The sequence below is a fragment of the Centrocercus urophasianus genome, unplaced genomic scaffold, assembly GCF_019232065.1.
Source record: "Centrocercus urophasianus isolate 14NV4802_14NV808 unplaced genomic scaffold, USGS_Curo_1.0 seq_15, whole genome shotgun sequence".
In the NCBI taxonomy this organism is placed as follows: Eukaryota; Metazoa; Chordata; class Aves; order Galliformes; family Phasianidae; genus Centrocercus; species Centrocercus urophasianus.
The window spans coordinates 41,923,214-41,944,405 of record NW_024884697.1 but is presented as its reverse complement, the minus strand read 5'-3'; the positions used below and the strand labels follow the sequence as shown (position 1 = coordinate 41,944,405).

At 35.4% G+C, this 21,192-nt stretch overlaps 1 protein-coding gene across 1 annotated transcript; it reads left to right on the top strand.

Moving 5' to 3' along the window:
- The first annotated feature begins 543 nt into the window (after window positions 1–543).
- Window positions 544–20,818, top strand: EPYC (epiphycan). The gene is made up of 6 exons (XM_042816161.1): window positions 544–738; window positions 13,138–13,291; window positions 16,247–16,405; window positions 17,873–18,075; window positions 19,601–19,696; window positions 20,648–20,818. The coding sequence occupies exons 1-6, from the start codon at window positions 571–573 to the stop codon at window positions 20,816–20,818; spliced, it is 951 nt and encodes a 316-aa protein (XP_042672095.1). The 5' UTR covers window positions 544–570.
- The last annotated feature ends 374 nt before the right edge of the window (window positions 20,819–21,192 follow it).

Here is a 21,192-nt window from a genome sequence, read left to right as displayed (position 1 = left end):
TCAGAACAGCTGTTGGGTGAAAAAATGCATTGATTATGCTCATCCAAAGACAGGAAGGAAAGGGGTCCTAATGTTTCTGAGTAGATTTTGGTAGAGGAGAAAGACAAAATTAAGCTGGACATTTCAAAGTATGATTTATTGTGATTGATTAAAAAATAGTAACTTAGCCTTGGCTAATTTCTCAAAAGCTCTTTCTAGTGATACATTTGAAATAGTAAAATATAGATGAAAAGGAATAAAGATTATTATACAAACTTTCTTTACCCTTTAGATGTCTTCTCACTGAGGTCAGTTTATTTTTATACCATTCTGATACAACAAAAATCAGTCCGTCCTTCCTTTATTAGCTAAATGTTAGTATGACCAAAACCATCTGCAGAAATTCTCTGATCCAAAATAAACCTTTGAGACTTCGTGAATAAATATGACCATCAAATCATTGCTGCATGAAAAGAAGCACTGTATTTCTGAGACTAAATTTTCATGGATTACTTGCAATTATCATATTAGTCACATTTTGTTCATTTTCTTCTCTTTCAGAAAAAAAAAAAAAAAAAAAAAAAAAGCAGAATGAAGACGTTTGTAAATATTTTTCTGGGATTTTTTATCTTTGAGTATGTTGGAGCTGTACCTATCACTGATCCTTTAACTTATGATTCTGAGTTCTATGATGTTTCACTTGGAGAACTGCCTCACCCATTTGCCTATGCTGAAACTGAGCAATCTGACCAATTAGAGGTAATGAGAACTTTTCATTTTTCTGTTCTTTTAAAGTACGTAACTGCAGCAGCTACAGATGGCTTTTGTTGGCCATGAAAACATATGGCAGACAAATCTGCTCATGTTATTGTCTTTTGTTGATCAACAATCAATTCTCTGTGCTAACACACTGTTGTCAGTTCACATTTTCTCCAGTCTAAAAATATGGCCAATTTTTTTCCCAATTCATTTGCGTATGTGTGATTAGGCAGGAGATTCCCCCAGGTCTCCTCACTTTGTTGCAAATTGTGATAGAGATTGCCCCAGTGATTTATTTGTCTATATGAGATACTGAAACAGCTGTTACAGGACGTGCAGGATTCCCCATGAGACGAGGTTGTGAAATGCTGTTACCTGAGGTTATTTCTCATAATAACAAATATGTTAAACACAAGTATTTTAGGCTATAAAAGGCAGTGATTACTATTTCTGTTAGAAAAGTGAACAAAAGGAAGTGAGAAAGGAAAAGGAAAGGAACTTGAACTGAAAAACAAGAATGGAAGGAATATTACTGAAGAAAAACTACTGAAATTCTGTCAGATTCTGAGATACTGTGGCCTGCAGAAGACATGACTCAATTTGTTGAGTTTAATGCTCTCTTCTAGATTCTTGTATTTCTCTATGTTACTTAAAAGCTACATTAGTGCTAATCTCACTCTGCTTCATAGCCATGGGCAAAAATTCCATGAAGGTGATATAAGCACTGTGTGATACAGCACTGAGTGGATAGAAGATGTTCATCATAGAAGATAAGCGAAAAATACTGGTTAGATAATAAGGGTAATTTTGTGTGGTTGCTTTGTTTTTGTTCTGCTTTTGACTTTTTTAATTACATATAATATTTTAGTAGTTTCTTACAAAACAGTACATAATTCATGAAAATGTGCTCCTCTTAGTGATTCATGATTGCATTGAGAAAGACAGTAGCTAGTATTTCATCAAGGTGAGATCAAGGTAGCAGCATTAAAATCAAAGAAAAAGAGACAGAATTTACAGATAAATATATTTTAAAACTAGCGAACTGGAATGATACATATCAGATGCATGTTCAGGATCAGAACCTCACAGTTTAGAGGAAATACATTTTCTAATCTAAGAAGGACTGTGAAGAACTTTGGCTTAGAGGAATGATTTTGTCATTGATCCACTTCCCTGTGCCATGCAGATTCAAAGGTCTTTAAATACTCATTCATCTGTGCTTTCTTCCATGAAAAATTCACCTTCAACTTTAAATCACTAGATACTTGTGCTTCATTTTAGAGAGCAATAACTCTCAGTTTCTATGCCTTTTATTCCTGAGAACCTATCAGTCCTGTAGATTTCTCAGTAATGTCCTGAATGCTAAGTGCAACTGTCTTCTGGTCTCCCTGTGACATGCTATGATACTATTGTCTGTATGGCCCCTCTTCAAGTTTCTGAGGGACATATAAAGCAAGTCTCCTGTGGCTCTCTTACAGCTGAAAGGAAATTCAGAATGATCAATATTATAACAAACAAGATAAAACAGATCCTATCTCAGTTTGCTATATTTAGGGAAACATGGAATAGAAACAAGACATCAAAATATTTATTTTGTCTTGTAAACTTTTCCAAAGTATGATTTTCTCCCAATGTTGAGCTCTTTATCCAGTCTTCTTAAAATTCTCCAAGTGAAGGTCATCAGTCATAGCAGCTGGAAGGAATGTTACTTTAAGGATGAATGGATGGACCTCCCTGTGAGAGCTGTTTTTTTCCCAGATCTTTTGCCAAAATCCTTTGCTTACATTCATTTTCCCATGTACCACCCCAAAGAAGCCTAAGCATTCATAGTTCCCAAAGCCCAACGGAGAGCTCAGGGTGGTCAGTGTTACAGAAATCAGAAAGCTTTTATAGACTTTTAAGTCAGTTATCATTCAGATACTCTAAACATTATTGTCATCACTCATGTTTTATAAACAACACATTTGATTTTCACTGACAGGGTGGTGAACTGTTAGCACAGACTGCCCAGAGAGGTTGTGCATGCCTCGTCCCTGGAGGTGTTCAAGGCCAGGTTGGATGAGGCCCTTGGCAGGCTGGTCTAGTACTTGATATTGTAGCTGGCAACCCTGCCTGCAGCAGTGGGTTGGAACTCGATGATCCTTGAGTTCTCTTCCAACCCAAGCCATTTTATGATTTTATGACTTCTCAATCACTGTTACAACTTACCATGAAGATGCAAACTACATGTCTCTGTGTGCAGCCCTGTGTGTAGAACTCAGTATTTATTGAAGGTCATGGCTTAGATTTTATTATGCATAGCTTTAATGATGAGCAATACCACAGAGGCACATACGAATAGCAGGCCTTCATTTGATCCAAATGGTGTGCAGTAACTCTTTAGGACCTGATTTGCATTTTGCTTTAGAGACCTCCAAATAATGTTTTAGCTTTCCGGAAATCTGAAAAACTGAAGAAATATTATCTGTTGTTGCTCTCTTCAGTTCTTTGCAAACATAAATCATTCTACATAACAGATTTCTAAATTCACAGAAGTTCAAACTTTTCCTAACACTTTTTTAGACTAACTGGATAATTTCAAGCTTTTCCAGGCTCATACTTGCAACTGATTTTCAGATGGTCTATGAGTCAGATTTGCACTAGGACTTCAGATGAGCTTCTGCTTTTTGATTCAGGGGCATTAGGTCCTTGTGAATGTCAAAGAATTAAACTAAAGTACCTGTGTCAGGTATACCCTTTCCAGAATGGACCCATTATGTCTTGTCCAATCGCTGAATGTGCAGTCACCAGATGGAAAGACCTACAAGTAATTATGGGGGGAATCCTATCTGTCATTCTATCTGGTTAAAATTAGGTGTTGCATCTCAAACTCATTCTCTCTTTTGGGATATGTTACTCATATAACTTTATATAATAGACTTACGGTACCTATGTCTAGCTGAGTTCTGAAGTTTTAATTTAATAGTTAGCTAACAGTGACAGAAGAGGCATGACTTCTATAATTCTGATACTGAGTTTTGAAAAGTTAACAATGGAAATCAGAGGTTCTTTAGCAATGCCTGCTAAAATAAGCTTGTAATTTCTTGCATTCTTTTCATTGTATATAATAAATGTACATGGAACACATTTTTAGTACAAAGATTTTGCAAGGGGAAATTGCTTACAGCTGGGAATTAGAGGATTGTACAGAATCCTGAATCAAAGTTGTGCATTGGCATGTATTAGATCAAAATTCGGCTACAAAATCTGTGGTTTCTAAGTGTCTAGGTTACTGAAGCATGAAAGTCCAAGCCAAGACTTTGCTGCCAAAGGACATTTGTTGCCAAGAAAACCTTACTAATACATCAATCAGAAAGAAAATTTTATAAAGACTTTGAGAACTAAAAATTGTGGATAAAGGCAAAAAGGCAATGCACACACACGCACACACACATACACACATACGAAAGAGCAACCACAGATGAAAATGAAAAAAGAACAACAACAACAAAAAGGAAAATAAGAATACAAACCTTTTACCAAGATTGAAATTTCAAGGTCCTGGAGGAGAAAGGCTGCAAAGAGATGTCACTGTAAAGTTATCTACAAACTTTGCATTGGTTTTAGCTGACAGTTACAACTGCATAAACACGCATTGTACCGTCCCTCTCCTTCATAGCAATTCTTTGTTTATTATTTTCAATGAATATTTTTGTCACAATGGGGTTCAAAGGCCCCAGTCAAGACTGTGTCTTCATTGTCCCAACTGCTCTGCAAACATACATGTACTGATTTCATTCCTTAAAATGGGTATGATCAAGTCAGTCTATCAAAGAGACTGTTGTGTAACTTCTTGTTTGTACTAACAGAAGTTCTTCCCTCTTTGAAACTAAAACTCGGGATGTGAGACAAATAAATTGCGCGTAGATATTCCTATGTGCATCAGTTAATAAGGTTTAATAAAATCATATTACACGCTTTTGATTATACTGCCTGTTAAATTTATCTAGTTCATTTTCCTTCAGTTAGGAAAAATTATGACAGAAAACAGGAATTGAAATCCACAGGCTGCAGAAAAATAATGCTGCCTTTTTCATTGGTACCAGTGAGGCTGAGAAGGGAGAAAGCTAACTTAGCACTAAATAAGCAGCAAAAAAAGAAAGAGGGTCCATGTCTGTGTACACAGAGTACATGAGCTGGATAATATGGATCCAGAAGAAAATTAGAAACAAGCACTGTAAAAAACCTAATATCTAAAATGGCATCTGTGTATTGAATTTGAATCAAACTGCTAATAGAATGTTCAGAATCCTCAAAGAAAAGAACATGAGTCATAAATACACATTCACATAAATGTGTCCGCATATGCACACAAAGGATTGCTGCTGTTACTGTAACAGAAATGAAGATGGTTGTTACCTGTGCAAGAATTCCAACTTGCCCATATTCAGTGTTGAAGGAAGCTTGCACTTCTTTTTATGACTTTGTAATAGGTTTCTGATTAAGCTAGAGACTTAGAAGTGGTTATACATCATATAGACTTTAAAAAAGCTTATGAATTGGCACAACTAATGTAGAAGTAAAATAACTAATAAAATAAGGGAATTAAGTTTACCATTTGGAGCTTTATTCCATTTAGGCAATGTTCTATTTGAGTTTTGAATACAGCTCTTACTTTCACTCAGTTGTTAATAACTGATTCTATATGCTTCTGTATGTATAGCTCCACAAAGGCTAGACATTTGCAGCATCCCCCCTTGTCCTATCACTATCAGATCATATAAAAATTCTTCTTCTGCTCATAAGCTCCCTTCAAGTACTGGAAGGAAGTTCTAGTACAATAGCCCAAGAAGAGCTAGTCTTTCCTAATTATCTACACAAAAAGTTATAAAGATTAAGTATACTGGCTAAAAAAATCTTAAATACTAAAACATTGAAAATAGTCATAACACCAGTTATCACTACTTTAAGAGAACTAATAAACTGCAATCCTCCTCCTGCCTCAAACAGTGAAATCATTGGTGTAATAGTTGTCCTAGTCCGAAGGCATGAAATTGGTCCAGCTTGAGCTCATTACTTTTGTGTAACTAACTATCACCAGCCTTGAAATTCCTGTGCAAGAGATGAGAGCCGTAACTTGACAGTGAGATTACATCTTTTACAATAGATGCTTGCTACCTTGATATCCTTGAGCACTTCAGCATTTTTTTGCCAGACATCCAGCCTTATGACCACTTCCAGAAAGAACGGATGCGTATCCTTCTTACTAATACAGATTGTGACATAAGGATACAGATATTTGCTAAAATTAACCCGGATTTCTAAATTTGTATGCATGGCTGCATGTCTTTTTTTCTGAATACAAGCAAGCTCTTAATGTGCACCTTTATCCCATTGAAAAAAAACATTTCAGGTAAGAAACATTTTAGAATGAGTCAAAACAAGATATAGATTTTAAAGAAAAATTCCTGGTATTTAGAATCCAGAACATGCTCTGGTATACAGCTCAGAGTGGGGAGGGCTGTGGTTCTGGTCTGAGTCTCCTCTGTTGTCTCTATCTTTGCTCATGTACAGTGATTTTCTAATGCACGGTACACAAATAATCCTTTGAAAAAGTCTCAGTTCATCACTAATTAGGCTACATAATCACATTTCCTTTGGTTTGTTCCCATTCTGTCCTGAATTTTTCCTCTGGCTCTGTTTCAGCATCTCATCCATGCTCTCCTCTCTCCTTCATTTGGTAGCTTGGAAGTCTTCTGTAACAGAGATTTTTGCAGTGCCAACCTTGGCAGGCTAACAACAGGTATATGCTCTCTTGGTTGAATGCCCTCAGCACTTTCTCCTTTGCCTCATGTTCTTGCTCTAGACCTGTCACGAATGGTTGTCAGCTGATTTTACACTAACAGTCCACTCTGTGAAGGCATACCTAAACTGTTAAAAATTTTTCTAAGATGCAACAGCTTGTGAGCATTATATCTGTATCACAGTGGCTGGGCTGCATGTGTATACCAGTTTGGATCAAATCAGATGAAATGTCTTAGCACTGCAATCTATAGAAATGAGATGAAGAATAGATATGACACCAAACTTTGATGTCCAGTGAAAAATATTATTGCTTTCATATTGTCTCCTGAACAGCCAAAGGAAGATGGACAGGCGCCTCAGAAAGTTGAGCTGAACCACCCTCAGGAGGTTATTCTTTTTTGCCTGTCTACACAGGCAAGTGTAGTCATTTAAGTTGCTGAACAGGATATTCAAATTCAACATCTGAAGTTAAGTGGAGCAAATACAGTCCTTTTCTGTTCATGTTTATAACAGTGTTTTGTTGGAGTGTACTCAAAGAAATCACAGTGCGCTTAGGAAAAGCAAGGCTGATGAATTGAACAAAAGCACGTTCAGCTCCAGCAGTGCCTGATCTGACTGCAGTGCATGAGAAAATATGCTTGAGATGCTGAACTCTCCTCTACAGGTAGCTGAAAGTCAAACTGAAGTTGTTTTCTGTGGGTTGACAACATTTCTGGTAGAAACTCCAGCAGGCTGAGTGGTCTCCAAGTTTGTTTAACAGACTGTGTATGTTCACTTTGTGGCTTGGATCAGCAAGAACTGCTGTGGTAGTCTTTATTAAGTAGCTGAGATTAGTTTTCAGCTCTGATGTGTCTTTTAATGATTCAGAGTCCTTTTCTGATTTCTAAAACTGGCATGATATTTCTCTGCAATTTGTCTTCCAAAACTTCAGCACTATTCCAAAGAACAATGTCTGCTCTAGGCTTGCTTAAGATTACGTAGCTTTCAAACCAGTGTTAGAAATCTGTAATTTCAAATGGTGCTGAAATGAGACTTTAACACCGATAGAAATCCTGATTAGCCTCCATTTATATGGAATTTCTGCATTCTCAGATAACAGAATTTGTAAGTAAAATCCCTTTTCCAATGCTGTGCAACGTGAATATTTTTACTCAGCTATAACCAGACATGACACAGCTACACTTGCTTTTAATACAAGATGTTTTAGGATACTATGTGGTCAGGATGATAAAAAGACTATTTTCCAAGATTAATGAAAAGAGCCTCAGACTCTATCTACATTTTCCAAGGCAGAAGCCATGAAAATTAATTTCTAAAGAACTGGATTACAAGTTCATATACATTGATTGGGCTGACTGAACTATATGTATACATATTTATACATATAAATATGTATAGGTGTGTATGTGTGTAAATTCCAATAGAAACAACAAAATAACTTAAAAAAAAAAAAAAAAAAAAAAAAAAAAAAAAAACCACAACAACCATAAAAGGATTAATAAGGGATGCTATGCCTGGCAGTATTTCCAGAGCACTGTTCCCAGGAGCAACACAGAAAAATGTGTTGTCTCCACCAAAATTGATGGTCCTGCATATTGAAGAATAGATGTCTTCTCGGTGAAGACTCCATCCTCCCAACATCTGGCAGGAAAAAAAGTTATAGAATACAAGATACACCAGTGTAAACATGCATGTAGCTAGCATCTGAGAGAATGAATGTGAATAGGTAAAATCAGTTTATTTAGAAATTTTGTAAATTGTAAATTTTGTTACCCTTCTCTCTCCAGAATCTCACAGTAAGTTTTATGACACTACTTTCCCCAATCTAACTGCTATTTCTATAGTTCTGTACAAGAAAATGGTAATTTTTCTGAGCTGCAAAATTTGTAATTTAAATAGCTACACATTAACTTGCAAATATTTATTTTCAACGCAATAAGAGAAAAGAAGATCTTAAATGCAAAATTCAAGAAGAAACTAGTAGGTGCCAGTTTTGGAAAGAAAAACAAACCAATAACTTCTTCCATAATTAAGGTATTTTCTTGTAAGCCTTTGACAGTTTTGGAACAGCAGTAGGGGAGCTAGTTCCTTTTGGTGGGCCAGTGTGTGTTAGAACCGCCCCTTCAAGTTTATAATGTCTCTCTTTAAGTTATGAATTTCTGCTTGTGTTTTAAAGCATATTTTCTGCAGTAAAAGAGAACTGAGAGAAGGCGCACATGAGATTCTCCTGTAGATTTAAACTTATTACATGAAATATATCAGTCTTGATCCTAGAATTCTTTTGTAGACATTAATCAGTAGACAAAACCTCAGAAGTAAAATGGGGAGAGTGATGGCTTCAAGCCTTGCCATTTCCCTCACTGAATTTCTTTGCATTCTGTATTTCTGTTCATTGTACAGCTTATGTGGATCCACGGTCCTAATGCTTACTCATCTACATTTCCAGTCTGTTCCATTACTGCTGACTACTACCCCACAAACCTTCTTTCATCTTACTTTTATTTTTCTTTTCACATTTCAGCTTCCTGAGCCTTTTCTAATCTTAAAACCTTTACAATTTTTTCCTACCTCTTTTTCAGGTAATGATGAGAGATAAATACCTGCAAAACCTGTTTTGAGTTGATGGCAGGAGCTCTTCAGATGTTCTTTTCTTTCTCTGCTGACTGTAGTAGAAGGCCAGCTTATACTAGTTGTCTAGCCCATGGATGACTTGTTACATGACCAGGTTTTCACCAGTTGTGTTTTATCACTCATTCAGTATGTTCAGATTTCTTTGCTTTTGATTTTTTTTAACTTCCTAATCTAAAAGTGCATCTGAATTGGTCATCCACATGGAACAGTTTCATTTTCAGTTATACTGACAGTAAATATAGGAGGAAAAAAATATTTCACGAATATTTCATGACATCTTAATAAACATATTACTCTGCTTACAGCATGCTTTGTAGCTAATACTGGTATTGTTATTCTCTAGATCTCTCAATTTATTCCAAAAGCAGACTAGAATAGCTTCATATCATGTCTTTTGATGTGATGTGATGATTGTTTTTCACTATTCTCTTATGAGATATATTATGTCTGTCTTTAAAGGCTAATTATGATTTGAAAGCCTGTATATATTGGCAAATATCCTTTATCTCTAGAATATTAATCTTGTTTTTTATTTTTTAATATATTATTTAGAATAGCAAAGGAAATACAAAACAAAAAAAAAAAAATTGAAGAAGAAATAATAATCTCATAAAATGATCTAAAAATATTTCTATTTTTCTGTAAAGTGTATGTTGCCAAAAAAAGCAACAAACATCTGGAAGACAAAAGATCATTCTGTACAATGTACAAAGAAACATCTTGGTCTTGTTACCGTCTTGCATGATTTATCAAATATGTAGAAAATAGAAAACTGTATGGATCAGATGACCAGTAATGGGAAACAGGCTGTTACCTCTAGGTTACTGGTTCAGGTCCAGTCCATGTACAGCAAGCAAATGCTGCTCATGTTCTGGGACTGGTATGTAATACATTTAAACTCCTATTACTAGTGCAAAAATGGCAATGTTGTAACATTCCTTGCAATAGTTGGTGTTTTTTTTACAATGGTGACAACAGATGTAATGGATCGAACACATACTAATGTGAGCTGCTTGGAATAATTTCTCTACAAGAAATGTGGGCAGACATTTATCTGTGCATCCCCAAAATGAGATCATATCCTGTAACAGAAGAGTGAGAAAAAACAATCCAGAAACAGAATTACTAGAAATTAGCATCTCTGTCTTGGTGCCCAACAACTACAGTGACTAAAGAGCTAAGAATAGCTGAACAGCAAAAGGCAGAGAAAGAAAACTGTGGGTCTCAAATACCATAAAGTAAATCCTCAAATGCTCAGAGAAAGATAGTGTAGGTAATTCAAATCCTGTGAAAGGAACATTTTCCTAGGTCTATTTACAAACCCTCTCTTGAAGATGCTTTTGTCCAGAATGTTGTTTTCTGTAGAACTGCCACAAAAGATGTATATAAAGCTGTTAATAGGTCTCAAAATCTATGGATTTTATTCAGGGCAGGGACTCTCAACTGACATCCTCTGGTGGAGAAGTAGACAGCATGTGCAAGTACTTTAGTGCAGTGCAAGCCTGGGTCAATAAAAGTCTGGAATGTATCCCTCCCTCTAGGCTTTCTCCATTCAGAGAACATCTGTCCCATTTCCTTTGTTCCCAAAGTCTTCTTTAGATTTGTCCACAAGTCCATTCCTGCTTAAGCTTCTTACTGTTAGTGCTACAGATGGGAACATTTTGTATTTGTCTACACAAAGGAACAAGGTACAGCCTCACTCCTATTTACACCAACAGGTTACTCAGTCATAGTTCATTTCAAGTTCATTTTGCTCACTCGATGACCATGCATTCTACAAAGTTATGATCCTAATAACTAAATCAGCACATATTTATCTGTAAATATGGCCTATAGTGATGTAACTAGGGAATATACAGAGACCGTAAAGCCCATTCAGTCCAAATCTAATTAATATAGGTATTAGAATGTAGCAAAGGCATTATTCATGCTTGAGTCTGAGACCTAGCATTTCATGTGTGCTATTTCTTCTAACTTGTGTAGTCTAAATAGAAAAGTTAATTTTAAAAATTCCTAAAGACCTGTCCCATATGGATGCAATCTACATCTTTTATTGGCCTTTACAACTATGATTTATGGACATGAGTGTGAGCAACTTGAACAACCAGTTCTCCAATGGGACAGCAAAGCTAGCAGTAAAGGGGTAATGATGTAGAAGTAAGAGAAGTTGCCAGGTGAGAAACTCAGAATTCAACAGCTTTATCACATTGTGCTAGGAAGCTGCAGTAAAGGAAAATACTTTATAAAGTTTAACTTTACATTTGAGTGCCTTTGTGCAAGGTGAAGGTACTGAGATAAAAATCCTACTTTTGATACTCTACTTTAGATAGACTCTAAGGAGTGTTAACTGCAGCACTGAGGTGCAGCAACCGAAGAGGAGTATACTTTAACTAACATTTAAACAGCACCTCAATGTGCAAAGCACCATAAGAACTCTAATTCACTTTCTGGATTTAAAAAATAAGTGCATTTTCAAAGGACAGCCTGAAGGGCTCAAACATGGGGAAATCAAGATACAGCAGAAAAGCAGAATGCAGAGGTTAGATAACTACAGTGCATTCTTAGTGTCTGGGTGATTACAGGAAACTGCACTGCCTTTTTGCAAATGTGGGCCGCTCCAGCAACAAGCTTGGTGAGTCTACAACACTGTTTTTATGAGAGATGATATGACATGAGAAAGTTCCCACATTTTAGTTTTTTATTTTGAAGTTGTCCTATAGCAAAATCATATGATTTTTAGAATTATCACATCAAAATTGACTAAATATCTTAATTGTATTCAATAGAGGATTTAAAGAAGAAAAAATAATTTCTTGTTCTGCAACGAGATCTGACAAATTTTATAGAATTTTTCTAAATCAGTATTTTATCTAATAACTTTTATTTGCATTTTTAATTCTCCCTCTTACATAACGCATCCACAAATGAATGAAGCTAATTAGGATGTTCAGTTTTTCACGTTAAGAACGAATTTTGACAAAAATACTCATGACATGTTAGCAAGTACTGCATTCACTTAAACTACAGAATTCTTGAATAATAACTTCTAAAAAGTATGTTACTGTTTTTAAAACAATAACAGTGGCTTCACAGCTTTGAACGTGTTCAAAGGAGGGCAGCAAAGCTGGTGAGGGGTCTGGAACACAGGCCATATGAGGAGAGGCTGAAGGAGCTGGGAATGTTCAGCCTGGAGAAGAGGAGGCTCAGGGGAGACCTCATTGCTCTCTATAACTTCCTGAAGGGAGGTTGTGGTGAGCTGGGGGTCGGCCTCTTCTCTCGTGTCATTAGTGATAGGACCAGGGGGAATGGTTTCAAGCTACGGCAGGGGAGATTCAGGCTGGACATTAGGAAGTATTACTTTTCAGAAAGGGTGGTCAGGCACTGGAATGGACTGCCCAGGGAGGTGGTGGAGTCACCGAGCCTGGGGGTGTTCAAGGAAAGGCTGGATGTTGTGTTGAGGGACATGGTTTAGTAGGAGCTATTGGGAATAGGTGAACGGTTGGACTGGGTGATCTTTTAGGTCTTTTCCAACCTTGGTGATTCTATGATTCTATGATTCTATGAATTTACGATGATCCGATTACCACTATTATGGATAAATGGCAGGCATATTTTTGATGCTTCACAGCAAATTTTACTTCATTGTCACACAGAGGATGTCCAGCTTTCTCAGAAAAATGATGTGTTTAAATAAAGCAGATAAAAGTATTTTGTAAGTACATGTTCTTATTAATGAAATATATGCAGCTTGCATTCATGTGTGCATACAGCACATTTAAAAATTAAGATAAAAAGAGAATAAGCATGCTGAAGTTTTGTGATTTGTTTACACACCACCAGAATTCACTATAGCTGCCTGATAAAATGCAGCTTGAGCACTAAACTTCAGAACTTACGTGACCTCTACTGGCAGATTGTAAGTAACTGGAAGACAAACAGCTGCCAGTGAAAGTAAACAGTAACATTTCTCAATTTTTTTCCCAGACAGAGATTGGGACTGCGATACCTTCTATAATTCAAGAGAGTTATTCTTCTGCACCACTGACAGAAGAAACTGAGGAAGAAGCATCAACACCAAAATTAATTGATGGATCTTCTGCACAAGGGTCTGGGGTTCTTGTGCCCCAAACTCAAGATGGTTAGTATAAAGGAACAAGATTTACATGCGGAACATTGCTTTTGAGTGAGCCCACTTTGCCCACTTAGGAACATCTACCTCAACTTTCTCCCATCAGATGTATCATTTCTGCATCTCTGTTATTGCAGAGGTATACTGTGGCCTATCTTGAATGCCCTGAAATCAGATACATGCTTAGTCAAAGGGTTGCCATGCTGTTTCCCTATGAAAATAGCTCTGAATCAATTAAAACATTTTTCAATTTTTTTTTACTTTAAAAAAATTTAGAAGCTTAGAAATGCTGCCACCACATTTTTATTGACTTAGATTCCAATAACATTTTAACTATGCTCATTAAATTATTTTGATAATATTTTCATACAAAAAAAAGTGAAGAATTGATCATAAAAAGTTAGGAACTCTAGAAAGGAGAACAGCTTAGAAATTTCCAGTGTAACTAATTTTTTTATCTGATTCTGAAGAAGAGCTTTCCACATATCACAGAAAAATTAAAATTGCAAAACATAATCTGTCCCTTTCCCACACAAGATTGTGATTCTAATAATTAGGATTTGCTAGTAGTAACTCTAAACCCATAGTTGAAGGCTACTGTAGTTATTCATGTCTGTGATGAGTCTGTGTTGTATAGTGATCAACACGCAACAGAAAAAGCCTAAATTTTTTTTACCATGCTTAAAAAAATACTTGAGTGCCATGGAAGATAAATGAATAGAAAAGCTCATGCATCCAAAATTGTGTGTGTCTGATGAGGAGAAATGAATAATGTTTTAGTCTGTTTTTTTTATTCTATTAATAGTGAACATTGACCAGACGAAAACATTATACATAAGCCAAAACAAACAGAAGTGGAAATGTCAATTTCCCAGGAGAATCCTGAAAAACCCTCACAACTTCCTTCAATTCTTAAAACTTCAGGAAATTAGAATAACATTTCACATACATATTACATATGATGAATACTTCATCTATCAGTTTTTCAGCACTGAATGTAAACCAACTAGTGCATCAAATGAAAAGATGCATGCGGGAGGCCAGGGGCTGTAACATGTCTAATAAGATTCTTTGATGCCTTTACTTTTTTCAGCAACATATTTTCCTCTCAGATTTTGCTGCTGTTCTTGGCTTCACACTGGACAGAAGATTACAAAGCCCAGGAACATCAAGCCAAGTTCATTTATCTTTTTGTCATATTTTTGAATCCTTACCCTACGCTTATCCTTTTTTAGCCTACTCTAGACAAAGTGATAAGTACAAGTCTTTCAAATGGGACATAAGAAATGCTCTTCCTGTACTGTGTTGCAATATTTCAAAGAATAAAATCAGCCATTCTCAACTCTGCATTCATTTAGGTCTAAAATTTTTGGAATGATTCAAGGTATGACAGTTTGTTTTCTTCCTGTAACTAGTTTAAACCACCCATTGAAAGAAGTTAGGGAAATTAGAAATAAGAGTTTAATCCTTATAGTTACCCAAGTAGATATTAACAAATAACACTATTCTGGTCATCTTTAATCTTTAATCTTGCCTGAAAAGATACCACATGTATAGCTTGCCCTTCAGCTAGTTACTATTTATTGTTGATAACTGGCATGGATTAAGAAGGCAAATCTTCTACAGCTGGTCTGGAAAAAAATCTAATCTGCAAAAATAATACTTCCATACTCATTAATTATGCTACTAGTTTATAACTAATCAGAACAACCAGGTATCTGCTACTAAAAGGGAAGAAACATGAAACAGAGGAATATTTATATGGCAGTAAAAGATGAGAAACAGGGGAGACTTAATTGTGTCCTTCCAGTACTTGAAGGGAGCATTTATATGCAGGAGGGGGAACAACTGTTTACATAGATTGATAGTGATAGGACAAGGGGGAATGGTTTTAAACTGAGATAGGGAAGATTTAGGTTAGATATTAGAAGGAAGTTTTTAACACAGAGAGTGGTGATGCACTGGAACAGGTTGCCCAAGGAGGCTGTGGATGCCCCATCCCTGGAGGCATTCAAGGCCAGGCTGGATGTGGCTCTGGGCAGCCTGGTCTGCTGGTTGGCGACCTTGCACACAGCAGGGACGTTGAAACTAGATGATCACTGTGGTCCTCTTCAACTCAGGCTATTCTATGATTCTCTGATTCTCTGATTCTCTGATTCTCTGATTCTATGATTTATACCAGTACTCAAAGAATGTATAAAAAATAGAACACTCATAGCAACTAGCAACTTTTTCTGCACAAAATAGCATTGAGAACATTCAGTTGTTGTCACAATTCTCACAACATTTGAGCAGTATAATATGAGAAACACGTGATTTCACTGTCTGCATACAGTTATATGATTAGGAAGAAATGTGTTGCTTTTTCATTTTCCTTCTGGTGGTAACTATTAACACAGTCTTCAAACTACCTTAACTCAGACTGATAGAAAGAAATTTTTTTTCCTGACATTACATTTCTGAATCATTAAATCTAAATAAAAAGTTCCTAAATAAAAAATTAAAGTTCTCTATAGCTCTGAAAATATTAACTTCCCTGCACATTACTTAGAAATACTATTTATGGAAACAGATTTAGGAAATCATTTTAAGTTTCAGTCACTGGCTGTTAATTTTCCCTTCTAGATGGAAGTGAACTCATGCTAGATTAGGGTTAAATTGAACTTTGGCTGCTGCTGCCACGTAGTGTTCTATTGCTCTAACTTGGGACACACAGTATCCTAAGAAATATTTTAAAAGCCCTTCCAAAAGGCATAGTTAGGAAAAAAAAGTAATTATTTTTGAGGCAGAAATTAATCACTTGGTTGTAATTATATGTTTTGGTGATCAAGATGGAATAGGATTTACCTTTAGCATCAATAAAATCCTTTATATGCTTAGGTGAGTATTTCATTATATTATTTTACATATCCTTTTGGACATTTTTTGTCCAAACAGTCAGTTCTCTTCTAAATTCTTTCACAGGCCTTCCCACGTGCCTGTTGTGTACATGCCTAGGAACAACAGTCTACTGTGATGACCACGAGCTGGATGCTGTTCCACCACTGCCTAAGAAAACCACGTATTTCTACTCACGCTACAACCGAATCAGGAAGATAAACAAAAACGACTTTGCTAACTTAAGTATGGAAAATACTGTTTTTCCAAATATCTTTATTTTCTGTTCTTCCTGGCACTGTGATTCATTATACATTATGTTTGATGCTAGTAACATTATACATATAAATGCACATAGAAAAGTGGCTTGCTTTGCTTAGAAATCAGTACTTCAAATATTGTCAAAATCTTGAATTACTAAAATAATAAAGTTCATCTGTGTTTTTGCTGTTACCTGCAATAAACTTTAGGAAGATAGAAAAAAATAAAACAAAAACAAACAAACAAAGAAACACCAATGGAATATTTGCAGCATATCAGAATGTACCATTTTTCTAGGTAGATGTAGGTAGATTTACTTCAGAACTATCTAGGAAATTCTTCAGTAAATGAAAAATTCTAATTCAAAATCCTGTGTGGCCTGAACTGGCCAAAATTAGTAATCTTGAAAGCCTCAATTTTCCAGTTTCTTACTTGAGCCATCTTGAAGATACATGATTTTTATACTTACCAATCTGATGATCGATCCACTTTCTCTATTGTGTGTTTTAGACTAACTTTATGTAACAAATGCTTATAGATTTAATGCTGAAAAGTGTTGAATCACTGTCAAAAAAAGGCTACTGTAATAATTAAAGGGAATAAAAGATTCTCTATGAAAGCAAACTGTAAGTGCTTGGATTGGCCAGCACAGTAAGATGAAAGCTGGGAAGGGACACATTTTCCATTTATAAATAAAACAAGGGCAAGAAACACTTAGAAAACCTAAAAGTTATTTAAGCCTAAATACACTGCTAGTAGAAAAAAATAAAAGACGGCACAATGAGAAAAAAAGTTAAATAAATGTTAAATAAAATAAAATAATGATTAATGATGAAAAACATTCTGGATAAAATTATAATTAAACCACAGATTAACTGACTTAAAGTTCAAGTCCATGCATATCAATACATTGATATTTATATGTTCTGTTTAAAGTAAGTTTCATTTTGTAATATTTTTTTCAACTGGAAAAAATGTTGGAATGTATTTTAGAAAAAAAGTCAACATATGCAATTTCTTACATTACATTCCAGTAGGAAAATGGTGACAACATTGTGGGACCAAATAGAAGAGATTATTTTTATTTCCGTTTAAACTTTCTTTTTCAAAAGATAATCATTTAAAATATTTCCAGAACAAATGTGAATTTAACAATTACTGACTTCTTTTATTGAAAGATGTATGATGAATGACACAAAAATTTTTAAGCAGGTTGAAAGGGAGATGTTGATCCCTTTTGCTAGAAACATTAGATGTGAATTATCTTTTCTGAAGTATCTGTGGCATTTCCATGGAAATAAACAGAAGGAATTACCTTCAGAGTTACAAATGTACCCGATTTAAAGCTCTTCACCTGTAATTTAAATAGGCTGTTTGCTTTTTTCTTTTCTTTTTTTTTAAGTTTCAAGAAATACATTGAGAAATGCTCATTGCATCTTGTTTCTCTGCCAGATAACTTAAAAAGGATTGATTTGACTGCGAATCTAATATCAGAGATCCATGAAGATGCCTTCCGGAGACTGCCCCAACTTCAGGAACTTGTGCTCCGTGACAACAGGATAAGGCAACTTCCTGAGCTGCCATCTACCTTGACTTTCATTGATATTAGCAACAACAGGCTTGGTCGCAAGGGAATCCGTAATGAGGCATTTAAAGTAAGTGCAGCTTTCACAGGAAAATCCTTTCTTCCTCTCTCCAAACTGAAGTATGATGTGGTCTGAAAAGCAGCCTAAATATCTCTCCAGCAGTAGTAAAGCTATTGAGGTTATAGACATTGCTATTGTGCTGATTGCCAGGCAAGCAATAAAAATGGAACGAGATGAATGAACACTACTGGCTGAACATTAAAGCCCTATTTCTTTTTTTTTTTAATGAAGATCCAGACAAGACATAGGATGGCATACTGTATCTACAAGCCAATCATCCACACTGCTAACAAAACACAGGGAGGACAGGCTCCAGAAAGCTGCTTTATCTCCTCTTACAAGCAGACAAGATGGCACAGAAAAGCTATGGATGCCACTGCTTCAAAATTATTCTGCTTTGTATCTACATGGGAATGTGCTAGAGTAGATCATTAAATGAATACACTTTCTTCCCATCTTGAAATTGGAACCTCTGAGTGATCACCCTTCCTCAGAAATTTTGGTGGAGAGAAGCAGCCATGTAGTATCTCTAATTGTGTGTGAAATCTGAAGTCATTAGACTGTACTGTAAACACCAAAGAGAATATAATTAGCTTCACACATTAGACTTGGCTCATGTGGACCACGTAAGAAACTAGTTGTAACCAACTGTGTCTGAACTCCTCCTTTGGAAGATAGCTTATAAGGGAAGCAACCAATAGCAACCAGTTATTGAGTCAGACATTTTTGCCTAGCCCAATATAAGGAAAGTAGTGGGAGTAGGAATGATAAACAAAAATCAGCCCAGAAGTTGAGACTCTGGCCTAGCACCTATTTCTTCTGCATGGGGAGCTCTCAGCCCTTCCCTTCCATATTTACCAAGCACCTTCACTCTGGTGTCTCAAAAATCCCTGCCGAAAAGAATTAAACGAAAACACTGTACTCCAGCAAATCGTTGGGTACTGTGTTCACTCCGGTGAGTAACAGAAGAAGAAAAATGAGAGAATTCTACTGAGCTTTACTGACCTAGACAAGTTTATATCTTCATATTGTTGTAATCATCAGATGAAGCTGCTTCTTCCACTAAACTGTGGAGAAAATCATTTAGCTTTTCAAATTGAATTTTATTCTTAGATTAAGCATTTCTCATGTTGTTAAAATTTTTAAACATCAGTGAGCTTCTGCAAAATTGAGTAAGTTTATCACAAAAACAAGAAAACAGACAAAATAGGGAAGCCTTTCTGCATAACTGGTAGAGGCACTATTTTCAACTTTCAACATAATTGAAATGAAGTTTCTAATTAAAGACGTTTACAAAGTCCTTTTTCCTTTATTTTTATCCAAACAGTTAATCTTTGACAGGAATAACTTTCTGCCTGTGCAAATGAAAGTTCTTAACTGTCTTTGAGTTTCTGCCTTTTCATCCATATAATGCTGAAGCAAAAGTAGTTAGTTTTCAATAGAGATAATCGTAGTGATAGACTTCAAATTTACTTGCTAAAGATTTTCAAAAATATTTTAACATCCTCACCTGCTTTTATTCTTCATCTTCTAGGATCTGCATGAATTACAGCATCTTTACATCACTGACAATAACTTGGATCACGTTCCATTGCCACTCCCTGAAAGCCTCCAAGCACTTCATCTTCAGGTAGGCTACACAGTAGTGGTACTATGTATCATGTTAATTATAGCAAGTAAAACTGGAAAGTGTGAATATTATCTTGTTTTCTTTCTTCTGTTTATCCAAAAGTCTATGTGCTTGACCCAAATAAACTATTGGACACATAAAATTAAGTAATTATTGCAGTATTTGAAATAAGTAAAATTTAGTTCAGTTAAAAATTATTAGATTTTGTTATGCAATATTATTCGAAAATAAATTGCTAGAATGAATTCAGTGCTATGTGTTACAGACCAAAGCTAGTGAGCTGTATTCTTTCCACACCAGTTTCTGACTAATAAAGTAATAAGGAATAATTTTGAGCCAATCCTCACTTTAAGAGGTGACTTTTTTAGTTCTAATTTCCAGACAATCTTGGATTCAAGCAATTCACTGCTCGTAACAGTTCATTTAAAGAATGAAAGCTCAGTAAAGAAAAGGTATATAAGAAGAATTTACATCAAAGGAATAACTCTAAAACATATAATTTTCCCTGTATGTGTACAGATGTGGATTAAGCTAACGTCAGAGGGCCTGGGGGAGAAGTAATTTACCACAGATTAATTTCCAGATTTGTGCCTTTACAGGTTGAGGCACATCAATCTGTTAAGATAGTGATGTATGTTCAATGACTTTTGGACTGTCCTATGCTGGTTCCAAGTTGCATTAATAAGGCTGTTGTTCTCAAAATGATAATGCTCTATTATATTCTTTGAGTTATTTAGTTCTGAAACTGCACCAGACAAAAGTTTTTCCCTCTGCTTAGGAGATTTCTCAGCTGAGCACTTGTAGCCACAATCTCAAATTCTGTTATCTCCCTAGACACAGCAAATATATCAATAGCTTTTTCTTTAAAGATTAAAAATTTATTTTCAAGCCACTATTCTAACAGACAGCTTGGGCTTTTTTTTTTTTTTTTTTTTTTTTTTTTTTTTTTAGAACAACAACATTCAAGAGATGCACGAAGATACTTTCTGCAAAATGAGAGATTTCACTTATGTCCGCAGGGCTCTTGAGGACATCAGACTGGATGGTAATCCAATCAACTTGAGCAAAACCCCTTATGCATATATGTGTCTACCCCGTTTGCCAGTTGGTAACCTCATCTAAGCTATGACAGAAGCCAGTACTGTCACATATTATGAGAATTTTTAAGAAAGATTATTAACTTCTTACTACAGTACACAAGATACATGTTTTTCAAATCTTGTTAATTTGGGAAATATTTCCATTAACAGTGAAACTGATAATGAGGTACAGATAATGAGATGGAATGCTATAAGACAAATTAATTATCTAAACAGCTGTAAGTTGTGAAGCAATATTGAGAAAAATGTTTTACTTACAAAAATAGTACTGAAGGCAATAGAAGATCAATGTAAACGCAAATTTTTTTCCTTAATCAATGTATCATTTCTAAATTTAAATAATTTTATATGTTGAAATTGTAACATAGGTGGAAAAGTATTAAAAAGAAAATATGT

Coding starts and splice junctions, on each gene's coding strand:
- EPYC (XM_042816161.1), top strand. CDS start 571: ATGAAGACGTTTGTAAATATTTTTCTGGGATTTTTTATCTTTGAGTAT. Junction 13,292..16,246: donor TGTGCCCCAAACTCAAGATG/GTTAGTATAAAG, acceptor ATTCTTTCACAG/GCCTTCCCACGTGCCTGTTG. Junction 19,697..20,647: donor TCCAAGCACTTCATCTTCAG/GTAGGCTACACA, acceptor TTTTTTTTTTAG/AACAACAACATTCAAGAGAT.